The 24824-nt window shown below is 36.4% G+C and overlaps 1 protein-coding gene across 8 annotated transcripts in view; it reads right to left on the bottom strand.

Annotated features, from left to right (window-relative positions):
- Nucleotides 1-24824, bottom strand: part of ATRX (ATRX chromatin remodeler) — a 308093-nt gene that overhangs the window by 202898 nt on the left and 80371 nt on the right. For all 8 annotated transcript variants that reach the window (XM_019436157.2, XM_019436156.2, XM_053891478.1 and 5 more), the window contains 2 exons: nucleotides 21307-24380; nucleotides 2976-3048 (listed from right to left, as the gene is read on the bottom strand). In XM_019436157.2, coding sequence (XP_019291702.1) covers nucleotides 2976-3048; nucleotides 21307-24380 — 3147 coding nt within the window. The remainder of the gene's footprint in view (nucleotides 1-2975; nucleotides 3049-21306; nucleotides 24381-24824) is intronic.

Genomic DNA, 24824 nt, shown 5'->3' with positions numbered 1-24824 from the left:
TTAAGGAATCGTAACACATTTTCAATGCCAACTAACTATAGAAATGCAACAATAATCAAATTACATGAATAAATGTTGTTTAAATGAAAGAACCAATTTAAAACACAACAGGTATTTGAAAGACAACATTAACATAATGGCATATTCAAATAACTGACTTTTAAAATTACATGTATAATTTAAATAACCTAACAAACTGTTTTGTATTCTTCTCCCTTTCAAAAAGTATATAAAGTCTAAGCTATAAAATTCTAAGTAAATTATCAATTATACAAAATTCAACATATAAAGTTAGTCTATTTTTCTAAAAAGTTCAACCAAAGAAAGTTAAACTGTCAATCAACCTACAATACTTTGTCATTGTTTATTAAATACTATTAAACAGAAATTAATTTACACGTTAGACCACTCTATCTCACAGTAGCATGCATTTACTTTCAAATATGAATGGTGCCACATAAGAGTATGCTAAAATAACAAATTTACATATTCATACTTAATAAAATATTCAGTACATGGCTAATTTTTTTAAATGATCTCAAAAGCTATCATAGCTTTAAAACAGAAAACACACAGATAAGTGTGTGTATATATATATATATATTCATATGTAAGCTGGCTACAAACTACCTTCCATATCTTGATTTTAACAAAATCTTTCAACTTTCATGAAAAGATACATAATTAAAATTAAATGCTTGAACAAGAAAAAGTTTTACAGAAATTTATTGCATCCAAACAGTTAAGCCATGGCATTAATACACTATTTACCTCTCCATAAATATCAACACTGAAAAGGTATTAACAACATTGCTAAAAAGTCAAAGCATATGAAATGTATACAAAATTTATACACAATTACACAATTGTGTACAAATTTACACAAAATTACAACATGCTGCGTACTAAAATACATCCGACTCAAAAATGTGAAATTGGTAAAAATAATTCCAAGAATTAATTGTGATCTGCAAACAAATTTTTAAAATTTGCTTAGTGCATATTCAAATATGCTCAAATACATCATCTATGCTAAAATAGTTCCAGATGGTATTTGTATCCCCATGATGGGTATTAGATACCTCTTTGGTATGTTCAATATGAAATAAATTATTAATGGTGTATTTTATAAAGGCACATTAAAGTAAGTATAAAGAAAAACATGTTCAAGATAAAATTCAATTCTTCTCAAAAGTACTCGACAGGGTTGTATTTCTTAATCACAAATACAAGATGGAATTAACTATACCTTCCAATATAATACTTGCCAGTTACAGAGATATAATCAAACTTAAAAGATGAAAATATTTATATTTTGACAGGTTCTAACACAAATATAAAATTATCATACCTTAATGACACTCTCATCTGGTGGCTAAATATGAGATTAAGGTTCATCACTCTTGTTAAATTAGAATATAGCATGTTTTAAATATTATTAGCCTTTCAATAATATTGGAGTCCTTGTGGTTTACAGGAAAACAAATTAGTAATATAAATAGAGGAACTAAAGCATTTTAAAAGACAAGTTTTTAAATGCTTCCATAATCTATGATCATGTACTATAAAACTTGCTGAGGAATAACATGTAGGCCTTTACCATTCCATTCTCGACCCCACCCCATCTCATAAAATAACTAGGTATGTATATATTTAATTTTTATATACTAGGTAAGCAGCAACTGAGTCATTGTGTCCATGATTAATCTCTCTTTAAAAGTACAAAATAAAATTGTTCATTTACCATAAGAAAAACATTCTATTGGGAGAATGCTGATCTTGGAAACAGAAAACCCTATCAACAACAACAAGATACAGAAAACAGAGCTAGAAAACAGCTGGCCCCACAGCATTTACTAACTCAAAGTTAATTTCTTACAAAATTATGACACAAAAATTACATGTATATTTTCAAATTTTCTTAATATCATAACTTACTATTAGGAATAAATGGATGGTTAATATAGTGTTCTTTAGTAAAACAATCAAATCTATCATTGATATTTGGTGCCAGAATTAATCACAGAAAATTTCATCCCATCTTTTCATTTTAGAAATCAGAAAATTTTGGCAGAGTAGTTAAGTCACTTGCGCATAATCACACAGACAGTTGTTAGAGAAGTTAGAACTAGAAATCAGATATTCTTATCCCCATTATTCCCAAATTCCACCTACTACACCACATTAAGTTGTCGAAGTTTTGCGTAGGATACACTATATTCCAGGAAGGGTTTAAAGGACAGGTAAAAAATATAGGGTTATATTCTTTAATACATTCATTTTCATTATTCTTCATTGTTAGGATATGGGTATGTCTTTGTATTTTTTTCTACTCCTACCATCCCTTAGATTAAGTGAATATGTACAGGCTACACTGTTTACTTTTAAATCAGCTGTTTAAGTTTTATTAAAGTTAATACCACCATACTATCTATTTTATGAGAAAAATAGTTAAAATCCAAATCACTCTGGACACTTTGTATATTGATACTTATTTTGAAAACAATTTCTTAATCTTACATATCTGAGCAATCTCCTTTCTTTCACTTTGAATTGGTCTTAATAAATAGGACCACCATATTAGATGGCAATTAAAAACAAAAATCAAATACTGAGGAGATGTCTGTTGTCACCAATTTATTGAAATGATTTACTTTCATCAATAAAATAATTTGCTGAAATTAAAATATTCTCAAAGAATTATCACAGTTTACATGGGAACATAAAATTGACAGTGCTGTTTTTATAACACACCCTATGCTAGGTGTGTTAATATTTGTATTTACTTTCTCTTAAGGTTTATGAGTTTTAGCCCATTTTCTGGCCTTTCAAACTTGCAGGAAGACTGTGAGCGAGTCTTTCTAAGGCAGGCACTCCTGGTTTTTACAACCTGCTTGCGGTTCCGTTGCTGCTGTTTGTGCCCACGCCTAGGGTGTGTTATAATCTTTTTTAAGTCCTTACAGATGGAATCATACCTATTCTCAGGATCATTGTCGTCATCATCATCATCCACCGTGACAGGCACTGATTTAGATAAGGCTTCATCTCCTTGAGGGGAAAAAAGTGTACTTAAAATTAGGTTTGAATTATCTATATAAATAAAACCATGTAAAATAAAACTGAAAGCTAAAAAGTTTAAAACAACTAGTGGGTTCTAAACTGTACTCTGAATCCAAAACATGAGTAAAAAAAAATTTATAGAAAAAACACAATGGGGAATTTATGAAGTGCCAGCAGTAACACAATAGTTGTATCTTATATATTTCAAAGTTCCTTCCCAGAATACAAGTTTTTTTTTTAATATATGAAGTTTATTGTCAAATTGGTTTCCATACAACACCCAGTGCTTATCCCAAAAGGTGCCCTCCTCAATACCCATCGCCTACCCTCCCCTCCCTCCCACCTCCCATCAACCCTCAGTTTGTTCTCAGTTTTTAAGAGTCTCTTATGCTTTGGCTCTCTTCCACTCTAACCTTTTTTTTTTCCTTCCCCTCCCCCATGGGTTTCTGTTAAGTTTCTCAGGATCCACGTAAGAGTGAAACCATATGGTATCTGTCTTTCTCTGTATGGCTTATTTCACTTAGCATAACACTCTCCAGTTCCATCCACGTTGCTACAAAGGGCCATATTTCATTCTTTCTCATTGCCACATAGTACTCCATTAACCACAATTTCTTTATCCATTCATCAGTTGATGGACATTTAGGCTCTTTCCATAATTTGGCCATTGTTGAGAGTGCCGCTATAAACATTGGAGTGCAAGTGCCCCTATGCATCAGCACTCCTGAATTCCTTGGGTAAATTCCTAGCAGTGCTATTGCTGGGTCATAGGGTAGGTCTATCTTCAATTTTTTGAGGAACCTCCACACTGTTTTCCAGAGTGGCTGCACCAATTTGCATTCCCACCAACAGTGCAAGAGGGTTCCCGTTTCTCCACATCCTCTCCAGCATCTATAGTCTCCTGATTTGTTCATTTTGGCTACTCTGACTGGCGTGAGGTGATATCTGAGTGTGGTTTTGATTTGTATTTCCCTGATGAGGAGCGACGTTGAGCATCTTTTCATGTGCCTGTTGGCCATCTGGATGTCTTCTTTAGAGAAGTGTCTATGCATGTTTTCTGCCCATTTCTTCACTGGATTATTTGGTTTTTGGGGTGGAATCTGTATTGTATTCATGAGTAGAATTACCAAGAGATATATTCAAGTACAGTAAAACCGATTCCTTATAAAAAGCTACACTGCTGGGGCACCTGGGTGGCTCAGTCAGTTAAGTGTCCAACTTCAGCTCAGGTCATGATCTCACGGTCCATGAGTTCAAGCCCCACGTCGGGCTCTGTGCTGTCAGCTCAGAGCCTGGAGCCTGCTTCAGATTCTGTGTCTCCCTCTCTCTCTGCCCCTCCCCCACTCATGCTCTGTCTCTATCAAAAAATGAATAAACATTAAAAAAAATATTTTTTAAAAAGCTACACTGCTATCCTTTGACTAAAAATCTAAAGTGGCTGGAGCACCTGAGTGGTTCGGTGAGTTGAGCATTGCACCCCTGATTTTGGCTCAGGTCATGATCTCACAGTTCCTGAGATCAAGCCCTGCATCAGGCTCTGTGCTGAACGTGGACCCTGCTTAAGATTCTCTCCCTCCCCCTCTCTCTGCCCCTCCCCTGCTTGCGCTGCCTCTGAAAATAAATAAACCTAAAAAAAAAATTAATCTAAAGAGGATAAGATGAAGGGGTGCCTGGGTGGTTCAGTGGGTTAAGAATCCGACTCTTGATTTCAGTTCAGGTCATGATCTCATGGTTGGGAGATAGAGCCCTGCATTGGGCTCTGCACAGAAGCATGAAGCCTGCTTGGAATTCTCTTTCTCCCTCCCTCCCTCCCTCTCTCTCTCTTTCTCTCTCCCTCCCTCCCTCCCTCCCTCTCTCTCTGCCCTTCTTCACTCTCTCTCAATAAATATTTTTTAAAAAATAAAAATGTAAAAAAAATGGTTAAGATTTGTGCATTTCACTGTATGTAAATTTCACCTCGAAAACACACTTCTATATTAACCTGTAATTAATACTATTTATAGTGAAGCAATTAAGGAGAAGTATGCTGATGATTAGCATTTACTTTGAAATGCATCAAGGATTTCAAGGGCATTCATTACATTGAGTGAAAAAAGTCAATCTCTAAAGGTTTCACACCTCATGATTCTACCTCAAAATAACAAAATTAAAGATGAAAATGGAATTAACAGTTGCCAGGGGTTAAGAATACAGTTAAGAAAGTGGGTGTCTGGGTGGCTCAGTCCGCTGAGCTTCCAACTTCAGCTCAGGTCATGCTCTCACAGCTCAGGAGTTTGAGCCCTGCATCGGGCTCTGTGCTGACAGCTCAGAGCCGGGAGCCTGCTTCAGATTCTGTGTCTCCCTCTCTCTCTGCCCCTCCCCCTCTCATGCTCTCTGTCTCAAAAATAAACAAACATTAAAAAAAAACTTTTAATTTTTAAAAAAAGAATATGGTTAAGCAAGGTGATGTGCATAAGGGGTAGCAAAAGGGAACCTTGTGGCAATGAACAGTTCAGTATCTTGACTATGGTAATGGTTATACAAAACTACACAAGTGATAACAATTGCAGAGAACTGTACTTACATATACATAAACACACAAACAAATCAGTGCATGAAAAACTGGTTAGACCGCAATAAATCTTCAGTTTTCTGATTTTGACATTGTACTACAGTTAAGTAAGATGTCACCGCTGGGGAAAACTGAATGGAGGGTATCATTCAAGACCTCCGTGTACATTTTTTTTTTTGCAATTTCCTGTGAATTTATAATTCATTCAAAATGAACAGTTAAAAAGACAAAAAAAATTAGGTATATTGATGGATAAATATAAGGATATATAAATAAATATGTGATAATGTGAACACAGTACAATGTTAATGACAGAAATTTTTCTGTATATTTAAATTTGCTTCATAATAAAAGATAGGGACAAAATGTTAGAGAAAAAAAATCCATAAAGAACACAGACAACTATAGGTTCAGGATAGAAATATGCTAAACATAGAAAGGCAAAAATAAATCTTAGAATACCCTAGCAAACTCATAATCAATACCTCAAACAGACCACTCTTCAAATGAAGTATTACTCGTAATATTACTGTTGTTCCTCTACTACACCTTTCAAAATTTGACATATCCTTCAAAGTTGAGTTCAAATGTTACCTGTTCAAAGTCTTTCTCTAATATTTAGATTAAATGGCCCAATTGCTATTTATCACACAGCTCCATTTTAGTTTTATATGTTTCTTGTGGTATTTTTTAAAATAATGATTTATCTATGTCTATCTTATTCATTGGACTGCAATCTCCTAGGACCATGTTCTTCATTTTGGTTGCTCATGCCCCTGCCATTCTCAAGCCCCAATTTTTCTAGTAAACGATTACACCTCATTATAGGATACCCACATATGGCTGGATAAACTGGAATCATCTAAATATACAGGAGCAGGAGAGGCATTTTAAGAGTTCAAAAATATTGTTCCCTTAATTAAGTTGGACATATTAGGAAACTACACCATGTTTATATATGCATAAACAAATTATAAACGAATGTCACTTATCATTGGCTCACAACCAAACTTATCTTGAAAAACAGTACTTTTTATAGTGCTTATTTTCAATGTCCTTCATAATCTTTTCTGCTTAAGATTTTTACAAAGTCCAATTTCTAGATGTATAAATTTCCAATCAAAATTATCTTCTTCATCTAAAGTAATCAGTTCCAAGAAATATCCAGGGTAAAGAAAATCCAAACAAGGCTTATTCCACCAAATAGCTGAGAGAGACTGGCATCTCCTGAAGAGCTCAATTTTCAAGGCTTCTATGGATATGTACTAGCACACTGGTACTTGAGAACAAAGTTACACGCAACACAATGATCACAATGGAAAAAAATTATCTATACAAGTGCTCAGGTAAGGAATTATGGGGGTATGCACCCTATGAATATTTGCCATACATTGCCATCGCTTCTTAAGATCAAATGAATACATATTACTTATTATATATGTATTAGTTTTAAACATGAGAGGTATATCATAAAACTCTCTTATAAGTGTCAGATCAAGTTAGATTTGGGGAGATGAAAATTGGCACTTGAAATCAAACATGCTGATTTCACGGGGAAGCTGATTAATCATGGAAACCAATTTTCCAAATTTTAAGATTAACTCAATAGTCTACAATTAGCCAATGAGAATATCCCATGTAACTACTCACAATTTATTATTCTTATACTCTAATCCTTAATAAGAGTTTTCCCAACTAACCTGATAACAAAACATTGATATGACATCAAAGTAACTATTAGATTGTAATATGAATACAAACAATATCTTAAACTACCATATAGTTGACCCTTGAACAACACAGGTTTAAACTGCACAGGTCCACTTATAACTGCATTTTTTACAGGATAGTACTATAATTGTATTTTCGACTAACATTTCCTTTTATCTAGTTTATTGTAAGAATATAGTATATACAACATAGAAAATATGTGTTAATCAACTATTGGTGTTTTTGGTAAGGCTTCCAGTCAACATTAGGCTATTAGAGGAATTAGTTTTTAAGGAAATTATTTTTTCCTAAACTAAAAAATTAGTTTTTGAGGAATCAAAAGTTACACATGGATTTCTGACTGAAAAGGGGGTCAAGGGGGTCAGCATCGCTAACCCTTACATTTTTCAAGGGTCAACCATAATTTTAAAATCAAAAAGCTCTCAATGTAAGTTTTGTAAATTGTTGCCTAAGTTCATCTGGCAGCAAAACTTGATCTAAACTGTTTAGTCCTTTAACTATGAATGTTCAGATGTTCTGCAGCAGAAATACTAATTTGCTCATGGGAGTATTGCCTCACATGAAACTAGAGCTATAACATAATATATGCTAACTAATCTACATAATATTTCTAAAAATCAAGAAGTTGAAAACTCTAAAACACATTGGACCCAACAATTTCAGGGACAGCAGACTTGTAGTTAAAGCCATACGGGCAAACATCCATATAGGTATCTGACAACGCAAAGCATTAAACTGAATATGCAATGAAAATCACACTTGGTTTCCAAACCAACTCATCAGATAAGCACTATATACAAGAAATTAGAAGTTTTATTAAAAGGCAATATTCATGTTAATTGCACAAATTCCAATTGGGATAAATTTAAAATCCTAACTTAAGGATTCAAAGGAAAATTTTAAACATTCTGCCTGTGCTGGGAACATAGTTATACCTGAAATCTCCTCAATAAGATTTTAAAATAAAATTCATGTGGACTTCTGGGTAAGATGATGGAGTAGGAGGATCTCAAGCTCTCTTCATCTTATGGTTATGTCTACATAACAGCCACATCAGAGTAAATAAAAAAGAAAATGAACTTAAGACTGGTAAAACAGACTTGCCACAGCTAAATGTAGAGAAAAGGCCACAACCAAGAGGGCAGAAAGGGCAAACATATGATGGGGAGCCAAAGAGAACCGTGGGTCTTTCAGCAGAAGGGAGGGATGCCATACACTAATAGCGGGAAGAAGAGCAGACCCCAACCCAGTCATCCCAGGCATGGTAAGCAACCTTATTGATAAGAATGTGGTAATTTTAGGGGACTTTAACACTCCACTTACAATGGACAGATCATCTAGACACAGGATCCCTACAGAAACAAGGGCCCTGAATGATACACTGGATCACATGGACTTGACAGATATATTCAGAACTCTGCATCCCAAAGCAAAAGAATATACTTTCTTCTCGAGTGCACATGGAACATTCTCCAAGATAGATCACATACTCTGTTACAAAACAGCCCTTCGTAAATATAAAAGAACTGAGATCATACCATGCATGCTTTCAGACCACAATGCTATGAAACTTGAAATCAACCACAAGAAAAAGTCTGGAAAACCTCCAAAAGCATGGAGGTTAAAGAACACCCTACTAGGGGCGCCTGGGTGGCTCAGTCGGTTGGGCGGCCGACTTCGGCTCAGGTCATGATCTCGCGGTCCGTGAGTTTGAGCCCCGCGTCGGGCTCTGTGCTGACAGCTCAGAGCCTGGAGCCTGTTTTGGATTCTGTGTCTCCCTCTCTCTGACCCTCCCCCGTTCATGCTCTGTCTCTCTCTGTCTCAAAAATAAATAAATGTTAAAAAAAAAAATTTTTTTTAAATAAAAAAAAATTAAAAAAAAAAGAACACCCTACTAAAGAATGAATGGGTCAACCAGGCAATTAGAGAAGAAATTTAAAAATATGTGGAAACAAATGAAGATGAAAATACAACAACCCAAACGCTTTGGGATGCAGGGAAAGCAGTCCTGAGAGGAAAATACATTGCAATCCAGGCCTATCTCAAGAAACAAGAAAAATCCCAAATAGAAAATCTAACAGCACACCTAAGGAAATAGAAGCAGAATAACAAAGACACCCCAAACCCAGCAGAAGAAGAGAAATAATAAAGAGCACAGCAGAAATAAACAATATAGAATCTAAAAAAACTATAGAGCAGATCAATGAGACCAAGAGTTGGGTTTTAAAACAAAATGGATAAACCTCTAGCCAGGCTTCTCAAAAGGAAAAGGGAGAAGACCCAAATAGATAAAATCATGAATGAAAATGGAATTATGACAACCAATCCCTCAGAAATACAAGCCATTTTCAGGGAATACTATGAAAAATTATATGCCAACAAACTGGAAAACCTGGAAGAAATGGACAAATTCCTCAGCACCCACACACTTCCAAAACTCAAACAGGAAGAAATAGAAAACTTGAACAGACCCATAACCAGTGAATAAATTGAATCAGTTATCAAAAATCTCCCAACAAATTAAGAGTCCAGGACCAGATGGCTTCCCTGGGGAATTCTACCAGACATTTAAAGCAGAGATAATACCTATCCTTCTCAAGTTGTTCCAAAAAATAGAAACGGAAGGAAAACTTCCAGACTCATTCTATGAAGCCAGCATTATTTTGATTCCTAAACCAGACAGAGACCCAGGAAAAAAAAAAGAGAACTACAGGCCAATTATCCCTGATGAATATGGATGCAAAAATTCTCAATAAGATACTAGCAAATCGAATTCAACAGCATATAAAAAGAATTATTCACCACCATCAAGTGGAATTCATTCCTGGGCTGCAGAGCTGGTTCAACATTCACAAATCAATCAATGTAATACATCACATTAATAAAAGGAAAGAAAAGAAGCAAATGATCCTGTCAATCGATGCAGAAAAAGCATCTGACAAAATTCACCATCCTTTCTTAATAAAAACCCTTGAGAAAGTTGGGACACAAGGAACATACTTAAACATCAACAAAGCCATGTATGAAAAGCCCACGGCTAATATCATCCGCAATGGGGAAAAACTGAGAGCTTTCTCCCTGAGATCAGGAACACGACAGGGATGTCCACTCTCACCGTTGCTTAACATAATGTTGGAAGTGCTAGCATCAGCAGTCAGACAACAAAAGGAAATCAAAGGCATCAAAATTGGCAAAGATGAAGTCAAGCTTTCACTTTTTGCAGATGACATGATATTATACATGGAAAACCTGATAGACTCCACCAAAAGTCTGCTAGAACTGATACATGAATTCAGCAAAGTTGCAGGATACAAAATCAATGTACAGAAATCAGCTGCATTCTCATACACTAATAATGAAGCAACAGAAAGATAAATAAAGAAACTGATCCCATTCACAATTGCACCAAGAAGCATAAAACACCTACAATAAACCTAACCAAAGATGTAAAAGATCTGTATGCTGAAAACTATAGAAAGGTTATGAAGGAAATTGAAGGAGATATAAAGAAATGGAAAAATATTCCATGCTCATGAATTGGAAAAACCAATATTGTTAAAATGTCAATACTACCCAAAGCTATCTACACATTCAATGCAATCCCAAGCAAAATTGCACCAGCATTCTTCTCGAAGCTAGAACAAGCAATTCTAAAATTTGTATGGAACCACAAAACACCCCGAATAGCCAAAGTAATTTTGAACAAGACGACCAAAGCAGGAGGCATCACAATCCCAGACTTTAGCCTCTACTACAAAGCTGTAATCATCAAGATAGCATGATATTGGCACAAATACAGACACATAGACCAATGGAATAGAATAGAGACTCCAGAATTGGACCCACAAAAGTATGGCCAACTAATGTTTGAGAAAGCAGGAAAGAATATCCAATGGAAAAAAAGACAGTCTCTTTCACAAATGGTGCTGGGAGAACTGGACAGCAACATGTAGAAGGAGGAAATTAGACCCCTTTCTTACACCATTCACAAAAACAAACTCAAAATGGATGAAGGACCTGAATGTGAGACAGGAAACCATCAAAACCCTAGAGGAGAAAGCAGGAAAAAACCTCTCTGACCTCAGCCGCAGCAATTTCTTACTTGACACATCCCCAAAGGCAAGGGAATTAAAAGCAAAAATGAACTATTGGGATCTCGTGAAGATAAAAAGCTTCTGCACTGCAAAGGAAACAATCAACAAAACTAAAAGGCAACCAACGGAATGGGAAAAGATATTTGCAAATGACATATCGGACAAAGGGCTAGTATCCAAAATCTATAAAGAGCTCACCAAACTCCACACCCGAAAAACAAATAATCCAGTGAAGAAATGGGCAGAAAACACAAATAGACACTTCTCTAAAGAAGACATCCAGATGGCCAACAGGCACATGAAAAGAGGCTCAAGGTTGCTCCTCATCAGGGAAATACAAATCAAAACCACACTCAGATGCCACCTCACACCAGTAAGAGTGACTAAAATGAACAAATCAGGAGACTATAGATGCTGGCAAGGATGTGGAGAAATGGGAACCCTCTTGCACTGTTGGTGGTAATGCAAATTGGTGCAGCCTCTCTGGAAAACAGTGTGGAGGTTCCTCAAAAAATTAAAAATAGACCTACCCTATGACCCAGCAATAGCACTGCTAGGAATTTACCCAAGGAATTCAGGAGTGCTGATGCATAGGGGCACTTGCACCCCAATGTTTATAGCAGCACTTTCAAAAATAGCCAAATTATGGAAAGAGCCTAAATATCCATCAACTGATGAATGGATAAAGAAATTGTGGTTTATATACAGAATGGAATACTACGTGGCAATGAGAAAGAATGAAATATGGCCCTTTGTAGCAATATGGATGGAACTGGAGAGTGTTATGCTAAGTGAAATAAGTCATACAGAGAAAGACAGATACTGTATGTGTTCACTCTTATGTGGATCCTGAGAACCTGAACAGAAGACCATGGGGGAGGGGAAGGAAAAAAAGAACGTTAGAGAGGGAGGGAGCCAAACCATTAAAGACTATTAAAAACTGAGAACAATCTGAGGGTTGATCAGGGGGTGGGAGGGAGGGGAGGGTAGGTGATGGGTATTGAGGGCACCTGTTGGGATAAGCACTGGGTGTTGTATGGAAACCAATCTGACAATAAATTTCATATTTAAAAAAAATGAAAACCAGAAGGACCTAACATCCTGAGTGCTTACAATCAGTGGGGCTTCACACACAAAATTTTAAAAATGAGCAGGTTCAACTCTGGAAGAACCATGGGGTGACAGGAAATTGAGTCCCTATCCTTAAAGAGATGTCACAACAAACAACCCCACTGAAATACAGCATAAAAGCAGCAGTTTGAAAAATGCCTAGGGTATATGGGAAGGAGGTTTCTTTATTAACCCCTAAGCATGTGCTGGAAGGGCAGGGATCTTTGGGAGACTTCTGCAAGAACAAAAAGCTAGCACGAGTCATTCTCCTCCCAGCCTACATACACATATACCCCGCCCTCAGCCTAGATACACATACACCTGAGGGAACCAGCACAGCACCCACACTCTCCACATACCTTTGCTAACAGCATGTCCCAACCCACCATTTCTTCTATGGATTTGCCCCTCCACACCAGCCTTGCCTTTGGACATGAGTTTTATCAGGTGGCTGCAAAACACCTCCCACAGGGGACTGGCATGGACCTTGCTGGCACCATACACACCCCACCCCCACGTTCTTCTGCGGACTGCCCCTGCCAACACATCCTTGGCGGGAGACCAACCAAAGCAGTGGCACAAGCCTGGCAGTGTGCTAGCAGCCCCAACAGTGGCCAGTACCACTCCAAAGTAACTCCTTCCTGGAGGCACAGGGAAATATAAGCATACACATGAGTCTAACTGCAGCCTTAGCAGTGGGCCTACCAACAAAAGTTTCTAAGGAGACAACACACAGGGAGAACACCCTGCAGTTCCAAGCTATGGCATCTCTGTCAAATGGCTGGTCTGACTCAACTCAAGCCCAAGGCAAACAGCAGACTGGACCATAACACAGTGACCAAACCCTGCCCACCAGAGGCAAACAGAGCTATTGGAGATGACTGGACTTAAGGCAAATGAGGCTCAGCCATAAAATTAGGGCACACTCCACACACACACACACAGGAGACATTCCAGAAGTGCCAGGTTCTGGTGAACAGGGGACACTGCCCTACCAAGCACTATAGGACCAGTTCTTCATAACATCACTAGTTACAAAAGCAAGAGACACAGCTGACATTCCTAACACATAGAAAAAGACACAGAGAATTAGACAAAATGAGGAAAAAAAGGAGTCTTTCCCAAATTAAAGAACATGACAAAATAACAGCAAGAGAGCTAAACAAAACAGAGATAAGTAATATGCCAAAGAGAGAGGATTTAAATTTAAAGTAATGGTGACAAAAATACTCACTGGAATTGAGAAGAGAGGAGGACCTCAGTGAGATGCTCAACAAAGAGGTAGAACACACAAACAAGAACCAGAAATGAGGAACTCAATAAGTAAAATTGAATACATACTAGATGGAATAAATAGAACAGAGAAAGTAGAAGAACAAATCAGTGACCCGGAAGATAGAGTAATGGAAAGCAATCAAGTTGAACAAAAAGGAGACAAAAAATAAAAACTAAAAATACACTTAGGGAACTCACTAACACAATCAAGCACAGTAATAAGCACATTATAAGGATCCCAGAAATATAAAAGAAAAAGGGGCAGAAAATTTACTTGAAGAAATAATAGCTAAAAACTTCCTGAATGTGGGGAAAGAAACTGACATCCAGTTTCAGGAGCAGGAAGCACAAAGAGACCCTAACAAAATCAACTCAAGGAGATCTATACCAAGACACATAGTAATTAAAATAGAAAATGTAGTGATAAAGAGAGAATTTTAAAAGGAACAGGAGAAAAGAAAAAAGGTACATTCAAGGGAAACCTCCTAGGATATAAGCAGATTTTTCAGAAGAAACTTTGCAGGCCAGAAGGGACGGGCATGTATATTCAAAGTGCTGAAGAAAAACAAAACTGCGACCAAGAATACTCTCTCCAGTGGGGTGCCTGGGTGGCTCAGTCAGTTGAGCATCTGACCTCAGCTCAGGTCATGATCTCACAGTTCTTGAGTTCAAGCCCCACTTAGGGTTCCACACTGACAGTGCGGAGCCTGCTTGGGATTCATTCTCTCTCTCTCTCTCTCTCTCTCTCTCTCTCTCTCTCTCACCCCTCCCCCACTTATGCTTTTTTTTCTCTTTCTCTCAAAAATATATAAACTATTAAATAAATAAATAAATAAATAAATAAATAAATAGAATACTGTCTCCAGCAAGACTATCATTTAGAACAGAAGAAAAGAGAAAGTTTCCTAGACAAATAAAGTTAAAGAAATTCATCATGATTAAACCAGCTGTGCAAGAAATATTAGAGGGGATTCTCAGAGTGGCTCAGTCAGTTAAGCATCTGACTTCAGCTCAGGTCATGATCCTGTGGTTCATGAGTTCAAGCCCACATCGGGCTCTGTGTTGACAGCTAAGAGCCTGGAGCCTGGTTCAGATTCTGTGTCTCCCTCTCTCTCTGTCCTTCCCGCCCCCTCCCCCCGTTCATACCCTGTCTCTCTCAAAAATATATAAATATTTTAAAAAAACTTAAAATGAGGGGGGATTCTCTGCATGGAAAGATAAGACCATAATCAGTAGTAAGAAAAGTAGGTAGCACTAAAGCAGTAAAATTAAGTATATCAATAAAAAACTGTAAAGGGATTCATAAAAAAAAAGGATGTACAGTAGGACACCATATATCTAAAACATAGGGAGAAAAGAGTAAAAATTTAGTGCTCTTAGAATGGATTCAAACTTAAGCAACCATTAACTTAATATGGACTGCTATATGCAGAAGATGCTATATATAAATTTAACGATAACCACAAATAAAAAACCACTAACAGATATGCAAAAAACTAGAGAAAAGAATCCAAGCACATCACTAATGAAAGTCAGCAAAAGATGAGAGAAGACAGCAAGAGAAGGAACAGATAAAAACTACAAAAACAACCATAAAAGAAGTAACAGAATGGTAATAATGCCTATCAATAATTACTTTGAAAGTAAATGTACTAAATGCTCCAACCAAAACACACAGGGTGACTGAATGAATAACAAAGCAAGACCCATCTATATACTGCCTATAAGAGACTCATTTCTGACTTAAAGACACATGCAGATTGAAAGTGAAGAGATAGAAAAACATCTATCATGCAAATAGATGTAAAAGAAAGCCAGGTAGCAATACTTATATTAGCAAAAACAGACTTTAAAACAAAGATTGTAACAAGAGACAAAGAAGAATACCACATATAATTATAAATACTACGATCCAAAAAGAAGGCATAACAACTGTAAATGTTTATGAATCCAACATGAGAGCATCCAAAAACATAAAGGAGTTAATAACAAACATAAAGAAAGCAATCAATTGTAACACAATAATAGCAGAGTACTTCGACTCCCCACTTACATCAATGGATACTCATTCACACAGAAATCAACACGGAACCAGTCCTTTGAAGGACAGTTTGGACTGGATGGATCTAACAGATATATTCAGAACATTCCATCCTAAAACAGCACAATACAATCTTTTTCATGTGAACATGGAATACTCTCCAGACTAGATCACAGATTAGGCCACAAAAGTCTTAAACAAATCCAACAAGATCAAAGTCATACCATGTGTCTTTTCTGACCATAACGCTATGAAACTAGAAATCAACCTCAAGAAAAAATCTGCAAGAACACAAATACATGGAGGTTAAATAACACACTACTAAATGAATGGGTCAACCAAGATACCAGAGAGAAAATTTTTTAAAAATGCATGGAGACAAATGAAAATGAAAACAAAATGTTCGAAAATCTCTGGCATGCAGCAAAAGTTATTCTAAGAGGGAAGTTTGTAACAATACAGACCTACTTTAAGAAGCAAGAAAAATCTCAAATAAATTTAAAAAAAAACATTAAACCTAAAGAAGCTACAAAAAGAACAAATGAAACACAAAACCAGTAAAAGAAAAAATAATAAAGATTTGAGCAGAGATAAACAAAAACAATAGTTAAAAAAAAAACAATGGACCAATGAAACCAGAAGCTGATTCTTTTTAAAGATCAACAAAACTGATAAACCTTTATCAGACACACCAAAAAAAATGAGAGAGGACTCAAACAAAATAAAAAATTAAAGAGGGGAAATAATGGACACCACAGAAATTGAAAGGATAATAAGAGATTATGAAAGATTATATGCTAACAATTGAACAAAATAGAGGAAATGGATACATTTCTAAGAACATATAACTTCCCAAAACTCCATTGTGAAGAAACTGAACATTTGAACAGAACAACTGCCAGCAATGAAACTGAATCAGCAATAAAAATCTGCCAGCAAACAAAAATCCAGGACCAGATGGCTTCACAGATGAAATCTAAATATTTTAAGAAGTTAATACCGGTTCTTCTCAAATTATTCCAAAACAATAGAAGACAAAGAATAATAACTTCCAAATTTGTACTATGAGGCCAGCATTACCCTGATACAAAAATCAAAGATACCACTAAAAAAGAGAACTACAGGCTAATACCGCTGAAGAACACAGATGCAGAATTCCTCAACAAAATACTAGCAAAACGAATCCAACAATACTTTTAAAGAAACCATTCATCACGATCAGGTAGGATTCATTCCTGGACTGCAAGGTGGTTCAATATTTGCAAATCAACAATCTTATGTCACATCAATAAGAGAAAGGATAAGAAACATAAGATCATTGCAATAGATGCAGAAAAAGCTTCCAACAAAGTATAACATCCATTCATGATAACTCTCAAAAAAGCAGGTTTAGAAGGAACATACCACAACACAATAATGGCCATATATGAAAACCTCACAGTTAATGTCATAATGGTGAAAACTAAGAGCTTTTCCCTTAAGGTCAGAAACAACACAAGGATGCCCACTCTCACCACTTTTATTCAACATAGTACTGAAAGCCCTAGCCACAGCAATCAGACAACAAAAACAAATGAAAGGCATCTAAATTTGTAAGGAAGCAATCAAACTCTCACTATTTGCAGAATTTATATATATATATATATATATATATAACATCCTAAAGACTCCACCAAAAAACTACTAGAATTGACAGATAAATTCAATAAGGTTGCATGATACAAAATCAATGTACAGAAATACATTGCATTTCTATACCCTAATAATGATGTAGCAGAAATACAAATTAAGAAAACTGTCCCAATGTACCAAAACTAATAAAATACCTAGAAATGAAGTTAACCAAGGAGGTGAAAGAACTGTATTCTGAAAACTACACAACTTTGATGAAAGAAATTGAAGAGGACACAAACAAATGGAAAGATATTCCATGCTCATGGACTGGGAGAATAAATACTGCTAAAAGCCCATACTACCCAAAGCAATCTACACATTTAATGCAACACCTATCAAAATACCAACATTTTTCACATAACTAGAACAAACAATCCTAAAATTATATGAGACCACGAAAGACCCCAAACAGCCAAAGCAATCTTGAAAAAGAAAATCAGGGGCGCCTGGGTGGCTCAGTCTGTTGAGCGCCCCACTTCAGCTCAGGTCATGATCTCACAGCTCGTGGGTTTGAGCACCATATTGGGCTCTGTGCTGACAGCTCAGAGCCTGGAGCCTAATTCAGATTCTGTGTCTCCCTCTCTCTCTGCCCCTCGCCTGTTCACGCTCTGTATCTCTCTCTCCCCTCAAAAATAAGTAAAACATTAAAAAAAATTTTTTTAAAGAAAGAAAAAGAGAAACAAATTGTGGGGTATTGCAATCTCAGATTTAAGATATACTTACAAAGCCATAGTAATCAAGAAGAGTATGGTACTGGCACAGAAATAAACACATAGGTCAAGAGAATAGGATAGAAAACCCAGAATTATATTCAAGATTATGTGGTCAATTAATTATCAACAAAATTAATTTATTCAACAGAGGCAAGAATATGTAATATGAAAAAGACAATCTCTTCAAGAAATGGTGCTGAAAAAACTGGATGGAAACATGCAAAAGAATGAAACTGGACCACTTTCTTACACCATAAAAATAAATTCAAAATGGATTAAAAAACTAAAATGTGAGACCTGAAACTATAAAAATCCTAGAAGAGGTGTACCTGGGTGGTTCATCTGGTTAAATGACAGACTTCACTTCAGGTCATAATCTCATGATTCATGGGTTCTAGCCCCATGTAGGACTTTGTGCTAACAGCACAGAGCCTGGAGCCTGCTTTGGACTCTGTGTCTCCTTCTCTCTCTCTGCTCCTCCCCCACTCGTGCTCTGTCTCTCTCTCAAAAATAAAATAAGGGGCGCCTGGGTGGCTCAGTCAGTTAGGCATCCAACTTCAGCTCAGTTCATGATCTTGCAGCTCATGAGCTCAAGCCCTGTGTCGGGCTCTATGCTGACAGCTCAGAGCCTGGAGCCTGCTTTGAGTTTTGTTTCTCCCTCTCTCTGCCCCTCCCTCGCTCATGCTCGCACTCTCTCTCTCTCTTAAAAATAAATACACATTAAGAAATTTTGGGGAGGCGCCTGGGTGACTCAGTCAGTTGAGTGTCCAACTTCAGCTCAGGTCATAGTCTTGCAGTTCGTGGGTTTGAGCCCCACGTCGGGCTCTGTGCTAATAAACAGCTCAGAGCCTGGAGCCTGCTTCAGATTCTGTGTGTGTGTGTGTGTGTGTGTGTGTGTGTGTGTGTGTGTCTCCCCCTCCCCTGCTCGTGCTCTGCCTCTGTCTCTCAAAAATAAATGTTAAAAAAAATCTTCAAAAAAAATTTTTTATAAAAAAAAATAAAACATTTTTAAAAATTTTAAAAAAACTCTTGAAGACAGCACAGGCCGTAATTTCTCTGACATCTGCCACAGCAACATTTTTCTAGATATGCCTTCTGAGGCAAGGGGAAAAAAAGCAAAAAATAAACTATTAGGACTACATCAAAATAAAAAAAATAAAATGCTTCTGCACAGCAAAGGAAACAATCAACAAAACTACAAAACAACCTACTGAATGGGAGACAGTATTTGCAAATGACATATCTGATAAAGGGTTAGCATCCAAAATATATAAAAAACTTATACAACTCAACACCAAAAAAACCCCACAAATAATCCAATTAAAAAAGGGCAGAAGGCATTAACAGACATTTTTCCAAGGAAGACCTACAGATGGCCAATACACACACAAGAAAAGATGCTCAACATCATTTATCATCAGGGAAATGCAAATCAAAACCACAATGAGATATCTCCTCAAACCTGTCAGAATGACTGAAATCAAGAACTCAAGAAATAAAAAGTGTTGGTGAGGATGCGGAGAAAAAGGAATCCTCATGCACTGTTGGTGAGAATGTAAACTGGTGCAGCCACTGTGGAACAGTATGGACATTCCTCAAAAAATTAAAAATAGAATTACCATAAGATCCAGTAATTCTACTACTATTTATCCAAAGAATACAAAAATATTACTTCAGGAAGATATGTTTATTGCAGCATTATTTACAATAGCTAAATTATAGAAGCAACTCAAGTGTCCAATGATAGATGAATGGTTAAAGATGTGGTATGTATAAATACAATGGAATATTACTTGGGCCATAAAAAAGAATTTTTGCCATGTTCAACAACATGGATGGATCAAGCGAGTATAATGCTAAGTAAAATAAGTCAGAGAAAGACAAACACTTTATAATTTCTCTCATATGTAAAATTAAGGAACAAAACCAATCAACAAAGGAAAAAGATAAACACAACACACTCTTTACAGGGAACAAACTGATGGTTACCAGAGGGGAGGTAGGTGGGGGAATGGATGAAATAGGTGAAGGGGATTAAGAGTACATTTATCATGATGAGCATGGAGCAACATATAGAGTTGTTGAGTCACTGTATTGTACGCCTGAAACTAATATGACACTTTATTTTAAGCATAAGCTGGAACTGAAATATAAATAAATCTTTTAAATGAATAAATAAATTTGTTTAACATGTCCCTGGTTAACTGCCAGGTTTACGGATTAAAAAAAAAAAGACAATGCAAGTGACATGTGTATTTATTATACAACTGTTTTTTAAGAACTGCAATAATGATAGAAATTATTTTCACAATTCTATTTGGGGGGGTATCACTAACAGGTTAACCCAAATCCTAATTGTCCTAGTTCTCTATCTCCTCAGAGAAAGATAATTCATCTATTTTTTGGATTTTTCTTTTGTTATAAACAGAAACATCTGTTCATGTGATTAGTAAAAAATTGACAAGTATCAGTAATGAGTTTAATGAAGTAAATTTAAAGTTTTCAGAGAATTTCACTGGACACAAAGTTAATCTACCCAATTTAAAAAGTCATGTGCAGGGGCGTCTGGCTGGCTAAGTTGGAAAAGCATACAACTCTTGATCTTAGGGTTTTGAGTTCAAGCCCTATGTTGGGTGTAGAGATTACATAAAAAATCATATACAATGCAAAGCAGTTAAAACTTTCACACACTATGTTACACCAGTACCAAGCACACATCTCCATTACATGAATATATACCTACCAAACTATTGGCACAGGTCTGATTTTCCTGCATGAACTACTGTTTACTACTCCAGAACACTGGTAAAGAAATTTTGTCATCTACCCAACAAACCTGGTATATCTGATACAGAATATTAATGATATTTGGCATAACTTCCAATGATGCCATAAAAATAAATGAAGGAAGGCTTTCGAGTAAATCTTTAAAGAATTTTTAAAGGGCCTTTTCCTGAACAGTAACCTTGCATTTGATTGACTTCAGGGAAAATTAAACAATGTGGTTATTCATGAGGGTAAAATCATAAATTATAAATTTATTTATTTTTTGCATACCTGAAGATTGGCAAAATCCAGTATGTGAAGACAGCACTAAATTTTCGGTCACAGGCTTAATTTTCTGTTCATCACTGCTCCCCTCACCTACAGAATTCTGGTCATCTCCTATATCAGAAGATGATGAACTAATGTCAGCTTGCTTCCTTTTAGTGCTTGTTCTCAGGGAGTTTCTCATTTTCTCCTTGACACTGACTGCCTTCTTTTTAGCTGAAGTTCTCTGTTTCTTCAGCTTTTTATTGTCTTCAGAACTTTCCTCACCATCAGAAGATGATGAGCCACTATGTACTTCCTTGGTATTTCTCTTTGAATTTAAATTTCTTCTTTCCTTCAGTTCTATTCTTTTCAGTCTCTTATCAGAAGAATCACAACCATCTTCTTTCATGGAGTATTTCTCAGTATCAGATGATGAACAATCTCGTCTCTTCGTTGAACTCTTTTCAGGCAGGTTGCACCTTTTCTTCACTCTACTGGATACTCCATTCTTACTCCTTTTATCTTCTGAAGAATCACAACTATCTCTTTTCCCCTGTAATTTCTCAGCCTTATCGGATAATTCATCCTTCTTTTCAGAAGTTTTATCTTTTATTTGTTTTCTTTTCTTTTCCCCATAAGTTGTGTCATTCTTATTTTGTTTTATTCCTTTAGGAAAACGAGAAATTTCTTCTCCCTCGGGTAATTTCTCAGTGCTATCAGATGATGATTCATACTGTTGTTCCATCTTAATTACATTTTTCTTCAAATCTGTAATTTTCTTTTCTTTTACTTCAGTTCCCTTTTTGCTCAGCTTTTTATCATCTTCAGAGGATTCCTCACTTTGCTCTTTCTTTGGGAACTTCTCAGCAATGTCCAGTAATCCAGTCTGTACTCTCTTACCCATTTTGGTTTTCAAATGCTTACTCCCTTCTTTAGTTTCAGCAACCTTTTTGTCTTCTGGAGAATTAAAACTCTCCTCTTTCCCTGAAGGCAACTTAGCACCATCAGAAGAAACACCTGACTGCTGCTTTTTAGACATTCGATCTCTTAAGTCCATGATGGTCTTGTCTTTATCAACTGTGCCTTCTGCTGAAGAGAAATTCTCTCTCTCTTGTTTCCTTTCAGCATCATCAGATGATCCTTCTTGTGCAATCTTCAAACTTTTCTGCCCTTGATTATCCATTCCTTTTTTCCTGTGTGTCTCATCTTCAGAAGAATCATAATCCTCTTTATTTGGAACTCTTTTTTTGGTTGTTTTGGTAGCCCCAATTTTACTCATGCTCTTTATCTCTTTCTCTAATTCTGAGTCATAATTGGAAGATTCAGACTGGTTTTGTCGTTTCTTTTTAGAAATTATAGACCTTTTAGCTGATTTGCCTTTCTTAATATCATAATCTGAGCCAGAAGTAGAACTTTTTCGTTTCCTTTTTCCTTTATCATCTTTCCCTGTTTGAGTCTTTAAATCATATAAAGTCTTCTCATGGTTTGTATGAGTTTCATTAATATCAGTATCTGAAGAACTGTGACTCATCCTGGATACCTCTTTCAGGATTGCTAACATTTCATCAGAATCGGAATTCTGATCCACAATCTCTGACTGCTTAGATTTAGGCAATTTATTAGGTTTAGGATTATCTACAGCACTGTCAGAAGAATTCCGCTTATCCTTTTTTCTCATTGGAATGGATAGTTTTTGTTTCTCCTTAACGGTTTCATTACTTTCTTCATCTGAATTAGATGTTGCAGGATTGGTTTCTGTCTGTCGCCTCAAGGGTGTAGTCTTCACACGTGGGGATCTTCGAAGATCAGATTCTTCTGAAAGTAATGGAACTTCACTTTCAAACAAATGCTCATTATCATTTTTTTCCTCTCCAAGTCCACAGTTCTCTGGCTTGGTGTTCAGACTAGAACTTTTATAGCCATCTTTATCTTGTGGAACTTCCTGACAATCAGCACCTTTAATTGGCGAATTAGAAAGGGAAACAGGGGTGAGTTTAACATATAATTCTTTTGTTACTTTAGCTGTAGTTTTTGACTTAATACCTCCTCTGTTGTCTTTTGAAGTAATACTTAATTTTACAGAAGAATTCTCCAATTCTTGCTCTGTTCCACTGTTGCCATCTCCCTGATTATCTGCTGAACTCTGAACTTCCATAGCTGTCTCAAGATTCTCAAAAATGTCTTCTGGAACTGAGGAAGGAACAGACACAATATCCATATCCAAATCTTCAGAAGTGTTAGTAGGTTCATACTGAGGTTCTTCTTTTTTATCAGATTTCTTATGTTCACCACTGGCACTTTTATTTGCTCTTTGTTCCTGTACTACAATACTCTGATCCATGTGCTCACTATCTACCTGCTTTCTTGACAGTTTAGCTTCTGATTTTGAAAAATCTTTCCTTTCCAAAGCACAGGGCTTTTCTCCCTTTCGTAATTTTGTTTCAGATTTAGCATCTATGACTTTATGCTCTTTGGTATTTTTCTCCTTGTTTACAGCATCCAAAGCTTGAATCTCTGAATTCAAATCTTCTTCTAATGCAAGATGAGCTTTCTTGATATCAGCCAACACAGATTTAAAAGCCTTAAGCTGACGTAACTTTGTAGCAGAACTGATTTCTGAATTATCTGCTGCCTGCTTCAAAAACTTAACATAACTGGAGTTCATGTTAGCTGTGGTCTCAATCAGTTTTTTTGCCTTCTTAATCATCTCTTTAGGCACAATTAGTGCTGAATAAGAGTAGGTTACAGAACCAGAACATGAATCATCTAATTTCTTTTCTTCTCCATTACAATTTGAATTATTTTTCTTTGGAGAAAACCTGGATGTATGGTCATATACTTTATTACTCTTTTCATTGTCAACTTTTATCTTCTTTTTATTTTGTTGCAACAATTGTTCTAAATTTTCAAATACGCTGTTACATGCAGTAACCAAGTCCAACAAAGGTTCTGGGTGACAAATGTAGCAATACCACTGGTTGTTTTCATCCATTATTGTAGAGAGCTCCTTTCGACCAAGGTTGCGCAAAATGCATTTCTTACAGAAAGCATTATGGCAAAAGTCGCAACAAATCAAGTTTCCACCTTCTGCACACCACCTGAAATTATTAAAAGATTAAAATGTTATTCCCAGGGGCACCTGGTGGCTCAGTCAGTTAAGCCTCTGACTCTTGATTTCACCTCAGGTCATGATTCTGGGGTCATGGGATCAAGCCCTGCATTGGGCTCTGTGCTGAGCATGGAGCCTCCTTAAGGTTCTGTCTCTTTCTCCCTCTGGCCCTCTCCCCAGCTCATGCTCATGCACGCTCTCTCTCTCTCTCTCTCTCTCTCTCTCTCAAAATAAAAAAATAAAAAATAAGTATTATTCTCAAATTACTCTCACTTTAAATTTTTTCATTATTAAAGCAACTTAGGGGTGCCTGGGTGGTTTAGCGGTTACACGTCCAACTTCAGCTCACATCATGATCTCACAGCTTGTGGGTTCGAGCCCGGCATTGGGCTCTGTGTGGACAGCTCAGAGCCTGGAGCCTGCCTCATATTCT

The sequence above is a fragment of the Panthera pardus genome, unplaced genomic scaffold (assembly GCF_024362965.1).
Source record: "Panthera pardus isolate Hobbes unplaced genomic scaffold, ASM2436296v1 HiC_scaffold_27, whole genome shotgun sequence".
Classification (NCBI taxonomy): Eukaryota; Metazoa; Chordata; class Mammalia; order Carnivora; family Felidae; genus Panthera; species Panthera pardus.
This window is presented reverse-complemented; position numbering and strand designations above follow the sequence as displayed.